Here is a 6,299-nt window from a genome sequence, read left to right as displayed (position 1 = left end):
TCCACCTTCTTCCCCCCTCGGCGCCGCCCCACCCATATTCGGCTTCTTCCCCCGACGGCGCCGCACTTGGCCGCACCTTTCCCTTAGCCTGGTCTCGCATCGCCCCTGCCCGGTGTCACCCATCCCCCACCCCTGGATCCGCAGCTCATCCTCCATCTGGATCAAGCCGGCGCCGCCGGACCACTTCTCTTGGCCTACCTCCCCTCCGCTTCTGCCACGGGGACGGTGACCGGCCGTAGCAACGACGGGCTCTGCCTATCTGGCTTTCCATCTGCAGCCGAGGCACACCTCCTCCCCTGCGCAGCCGAGGTGCTCCCTTCCTCCACCCTGCTTCCTCGCCGCTGCAGAATTGACAAAGCACCAGGTAGCCGTGGAGTTTTCAACTTTGTTGAATTCCTTCCTAGTTCCTTTCTTGCAGTGCAGTCGCTCCGCCCCCTGTTTCCATCCCTGCACCGCGTCGCCCAGGCTTCCTACATTGTGCCCAACGACGGGGTCCTGGCCACATCCTTGCCGCCGGTTTCTTCCTCGAGCGTGTTGGCCATGGGATCCGACCGGCCCCTTCTTGGCTCCCCTCATCCTCGTCCTCGAATCGCGCAGCGGCCTCCACCTCACCTATGATCCCTCCGCCGACGAGGGGTTCCTACACCAACGGCCTCCCAGAGCGCTGAAAGAAAACCATGAAGTTCGTCCCGCACATCCAGTGCATCTCTTTCGAAGCTCCCGTGCAGTGCGCATGTGTGTTGCAGTGCAGTGCGTGACGGCAAGAAAAGGGAGCTTGTCAGCGACGAGGGACGCATCGGCGGCGCTGTGCAGTTTGCCGGCGCATTCCGCGGATGCATGCGAGGGGAGTCAAATGGGGGCACCGATGCCCCATGGAAGAGCAGTAGCGGCGCTTTGCAGTTTAGAACAATGGTAGCATTTTTTGCTTTCGATTTTGGTGTATTCAGTGCAGTGTATTCCTTAACGCAGTTTGGTGATTCAGCCATCTCTTATTCTGTACCGATGTCATGCAGTTCGCTACTGTGATGCGTGGTGTTTGATTTCATTTTTCATACTTGCTCACCGGGTTCCTAACAGGAGGACCACACTAAGACGTTTCTGCAGCACACCCACTTGCAGTTCAGTCGGCGGGAGGGTTGAGGGCCACCAAGAGGCAGACGGCGAGCCAGCCGCAGCGTTCACTACTGCTCGGCAGCAACGATTTATGCATCAGTGTGGCCTTGAAGTTCACCGGCGATCCACTAGCGGTTGGAGCAGCAAGGGCATGCAGTCCACTATTTCCTTTTTTTGTTTGTCTTTTGACGTGGTCTTGGCCGAGGACACAGTGCCTTTTCTTTTGCAGTCATTTGCTTATATTAGCACAAACTAGGATTCACTAATATGGTCAGTTTTGGTTTAGCTTTGTTTTCGTTTCAGTTGCAAAGAAAATCGCTACCATGTTAAACAATTATTAGGATATTTAATTGTGCAAAGTTGTGCTACTAGTAAATGTTATGTACAAAGTGGTTTAGGCATTTGTGATGTGAAAAAAAGAGATATATGTCTGTTAGTTGATGACATTGACACTTTTTTAGTATATGTCTGTACAAAGTAGTACTAATTGATGGCTTTTGCTTATCTGGAGATTAAGAAGTTCTAAAGATGGGTTTGAACATGCATCTCGCTAGCTCATTGCATGCGGTTCCTTTGGCGCGGGCACGCAGTACACGGCCACACCCGGTGCTTGTGTCTCCGGTAGTTATCAAGTGTATTCGGCAACGACGACATCAAAAGCTTGGTCTCCGGTAATTAAGCTCCTTGGGCATCTCCCCTGTTTTGTTCCTTGTCTGAATTACTATCTTCAGTTTGGTCAGATTTGATGCTAACATACTATGTTAACGCCATCATCCAAAAAAATTATGCCTATGTTTTCTATAGCTAGACTAGAAATAATGGAACCGATTGGATCTTGTTGCCGCAAAGAGGTAATAATGCAAGTTCTTCAGACCGAGTAGCGTTTTCACCTGAGAAGGGGATGGGAGTGTTCACTATCTCATCGCACACGATTTTGGCGGTGCGGGCAAGCATTACACGGTCATGCCTGCATCCAAGTGGTGCAGCTCGGTGCTCATGTCCGGGCAATTTGCAACAATAAAAGCTTGGTTTCCGTTCAGCTCCTTGGACATCTCCCCTATTTATTTCCTTGCCCCAATTTACCATCTTTAGTTTTGTCAATTTTGATGCTCGCATACTCTATTAACGCCATCGTCCATCATTTTGTTGCCTATATTCTCTACAGCTAGACTGACAACAATGGAACCGATTGCATCTTGCTTCCAGAAAGAGGTGATAATACAAGGATTTCTTTGGACAGTGTAGTGTTGTCACCTGAGAAAGGGATGGGAGTTTAGACTGAAGATAACACGATTGGTACTTTTCTTAGTCTCACAAAGATGCCGAACCGAAGCCCATATAGAAGTTACGTCCATGCACTGCCAGGCTGCTAGCCACTTGGACTTGTGGAGTTTCTAAAAAAATGGACTTGTGGAGCCATGGGCTGGGCATGCGAATGCATTGGACAACTAGTTCGTGGCCAAACCACTCTCTTGCACACTCTTCTTTGATAATATTGTATTTTCTTTTTTTGAGAGCTGATGATATTGCATTGTTGTCAGCACTTACTACAGTTCATTCCAAACCGCTTGGTCCGTGCCACTCGACGAAGGCCCATAATTGAATTTTGTCGAGGTATGGCATGCGGTTCATTAGTGCGGTATTGCAGTTTGTGACTCGGTGGAGACGACCGCACACCAACAACAGTTTGCCTTTGCAGTTCACTACTCCCATCCGGGAGGCTCACTACAAGTTTTGTTCTATTTTGAGGGGAGAATGCAGACCGCTCGCATTGTTGTCTTTTTGTTTTCTTTCTACTAGGTGAAAATGGGAGAATCTCATGGATGCGCTGCGGGATTTATTTTATTATTTTATTTTGTTTCCTCCAGAATGTGAGGAACAAAAAAAATACATTGAGTGCAGCTCACTCGCATGGCTTTTTTGTTGTTGTTTTATAGTTTGCTCGCCTTGTCCTTTCATCATTGTGCCTGTTCGTTCAGTTCATCTAGGTGGTACACTTTGTAAAAAAAGAGAAAGAAATTCCCACGATAGGTTCAGTTCTTTTCCTAATGCACTTTGTGAGACTAAGGAGACGTGGGCGTGTGCAATTTGTGTAGCAGCTCACTACCCCTCTGTGTGAAGTGCAATTTGTTTCGTGTGTCCCAAAATTCAGTCGTATTATATCAACGCTTGAGTGTGTTTGGTCCTTAGATGTGGTTCCTTTTAAGAGTGATGCTGTTCACTTACCCCCAACATGAAAATGCAAAAAAATTAGCGAAACAACAAGATGGTAATGCGGTTCACTTTGATATATGTCGCGGTTCACTTGCCCATCTCTGCGGTACACTCTTGTTCATAAAAAAAGTTAAAAAAAGACAACAAAAACTCGTATGAGAAAAATAACGTCTGACAAAAGAAATTATGCAGCTCGCTTGCCCATCCAATGCAGTGCGGTTTTCATTCTGAAGCAGTGCGGTCGGCCGTATGATGTTGTTCATCCCGTAAGTGCAAAAAAATTGTTACGGAAGCGGAAAAAAGTAATGCGGTTCACTTCTTGATAGTGTTGTGGTTCATTTACACCCGATGTGAACTGCACTCTACTTTCTTGTCCTTCAAAAAATTATGTTTGAATAAAAGAAACCATGCAGATCTCTTACCCATATGATGCACTGCGGTTTTTCGTTCGATGCAGTGCGGTTTTCAGTCGGATGAAGTACCCACGTCGATTTGGGTGTCGCGAAAAACAGTGTCCCCGTTTCGGTAAATTTAAAACTGCTCTTAAACCGTAAAGAACTAGAGAGAGTGTTCTACATCACAATATTGCGCCTCGTCTATACCTTTTCAACGGCGTATCGTTTGAATCATTCCGAGCAGCGGTTTGTAAAAATTTCGCGAAAAACGATCGCTGCCTCTCGTAGTCAGCCGCACGATTTTCAAAATAAACTAAAAGCCGTAAGGAATCTCAAAAACACTGCAACATATGAAAGTTGCGCCTCGTTCGTAGCTTTCCAACGGCGTGTCACACGCCTCGTTTCAACAAACGGTTCAAAAACTGGAACGAAAACAGTACCGAAAATTTTAAAAAACTTGAAAAACAGAATTCCGCGATTTAGTAAATTTTAAACTGCTCTTAAACCGTAACGAATTAGATAAAGATTTATATATGAAAAAGATGCAACTCAACGATATCTATCCAACAGCGTATCATTTGCTTCATTCCGACAAGTGGTTTAGAAAAAAACGCGAAAAAACGCTCGCTGCCACTCGTCATCCGCCGCACCATTTTCAAAACTGCTCTTAAACCGTGTGGAATCTCGAAAACTGTTCAACATGTCGAAGTTGTGTCTAATCTATAGCTTTTAAACGGTATATTATACGCCTCGTTCCGATAAACAATCAAAAAATTAGAGCGAAAACAGTACCAGAAAAACACTGCGTGCATTTTTTTTCCGACGCGAAGTTCACTAGTCTATATTGCAGTGCTCGTCGTCAAGAAGATGTAGTGCACTTGCGTTCAACATGCAGTGCGGAAGTGGTGTGTAGAATAGTTATTCTGCTAATATTAGCAGAATAGACCGTATGTATATATATCAAATGGAGTCCAAACGGAATGAAACCTTCGGGAGCGTGATTGTTGGAATGAACGTGATCCAGAGGACTTGGAGTGCAAGTCAAGAAGCAGCCAAGGAGGCCATGAGAGGGTAGGGCGCCCCCCCTATAGGGCACGCCCCCCTGTCTCGTGGGCCCCTCGGGTAGCCACCGAAGTACTTCTTCCTCCTATATAAGCCTACATACCCCGAAAACATCCAGGGAGCCACAAAAGAAATATTTCCGCCACCGTAACCTTCTGTATCTGCGAGATCCCATCTTGGAGCCGTCGCCGGCGTTCTGCCGGAGGGGGATTCCACCATAGAGGGCTTCTACATCAACACCATAGCCCCTCCGATGAGTTGTGAGTAGTTTACCACAGACCTTCGGGTCCATAGTTATTAGCTAGATGGCTTCTTCTCTCTTTTTGAATCTCAATACAATGTTCTCCCCCTCTCTTGTGGAGATCTATTCGATGTAATCTCTTTTTGCGGTGTGTTTGTCGAGATCCGATGAATTGTGGGTTTATGATCAAGTTTATCTATGTATAATAATTGAATCTTCTCTGAATTCTTTTATATGATTTAGTTATCTTTGCAAGTCTCTTCGAATTATCGGTTTGGTTTGGCCTACTAGATTGATCTTTCTTGCCATGGGAGAAGTGCTTAGCTTTGGGTTCAATCTTGCGGTGTTCTTACCTAGTGACAGAAAGGGTTGCAAGACACATATTGTATTGTTGCCATCGAGGATAAAAAGATGGGGTTTATATCATATTGCTTGAGTTTATCCCTCTACATCATGTCATCTTGCTTAATGCATTACTCTGTTCTTATGAACTTAATACTCTAGATGCATGCTGGATAGCGGTCGATGTGTGGAGTAATAGTAGTAGATGCAGGCAGGAGTCAGTCTACTTGTTGCGGACGTGATGCCTATATACATGATCATGCCTAGATAACATTATAATTATTCGCTTTTCTATCAATTGCTCGATAGTAATTTGTTCACCCACCGTAATACTTATGCTATCTTGAGAGAAGCCACTAGTGAAACCTATGGGCTCCCGGGTCTATCTCTTATCATATTTGCTTCCAATTTACTTTTATGTGCATCTTTATTTTCTGCATCTATATTATAAAATACCAAAAATATATTTATCTTATCTTATTATCTCTATTAGATCTCACATTCGCAAGTGGCCGTGAAGGGATTGACAACCCCTTTATTGCGTTGGTTGCGAGTTCTTTGTTTGTTTGTGTAGGTTCGTGGGACTTGTTGAGGAGCCTCCTACTGGATTGATACCTTGGTTCTCAAAAACTGAGGGAAATACTTACGCTACTATTGTTGCATCACCCTTTCCTCTTCAAGGAAAACCAACGCAAGCTTAGGACGTAGCAAGAAGGATTCCTGGCGCCATTGTCGGGGAGGTGTTCGCTCAAGTCAAGACATACCAAGTACCCATCACAAACTCATCTCCCACGAATTTACATTATTTGCCATTTGCCTCTCGTTTTCCTCTCCCCCACTTCACCTTTGCCGTTATATTTGCCCTCTCTGTCCCAATATCTTCTCTCTTTTGCTTGCCCTTTCATTTGCTCGTTCGGTTGGAATAGATGCTT

General features: G+C 45.5%; 1 protein-coding gene across 1 annotated transcript in view; it reads left to right on the top strand.

Moving 5' to 3' along the window:
- Positions 1-1,514, top strand: part of LOC119309063 — a 16,867-nt gene extending 15,353 nt beyond the window's left edge. Inside the window, exons 3-5 of the mRNA XM_037585157.1 lie at positions 88-309; positions 419-912; positions 1,078-1,514. Coding sequence (XP_037441054.1) covers positions 88-309; positions 419-912; positions 1,078-1,369 — 1,008 coding nt within the window. The 3' untranslated portion in view covers positions 1,370-1,514. The remainder of the gene's footprint in view (positions 1-87; positions 310-418; positions 913-1,077) is intronic.
- The last annotated feature ends 4,785 nt before the right edge of the window (positions 1,515-6,299 follow it).

Source organism: Triticum dicoccoides, chromosome 5B (assembly GCF_002162155.2).
Source record: "Triticum dicoccoides isolate Atlit2015 ecotype Zavitan chromosome 5B, WEW_v2.0, whole genome shotgun sequence".
NCBI classification, from domain to species: Eukaryota; Viridiplantae; Streptophyta; class Magnoliopsida; order Poales; family Poaceae; genus Triticum; species Triticum dicoccoides.
Note: the sequence above shows the minus strand (reverse complement) of the source record. Positions and strands in the feature narration are given on the sequence as shown.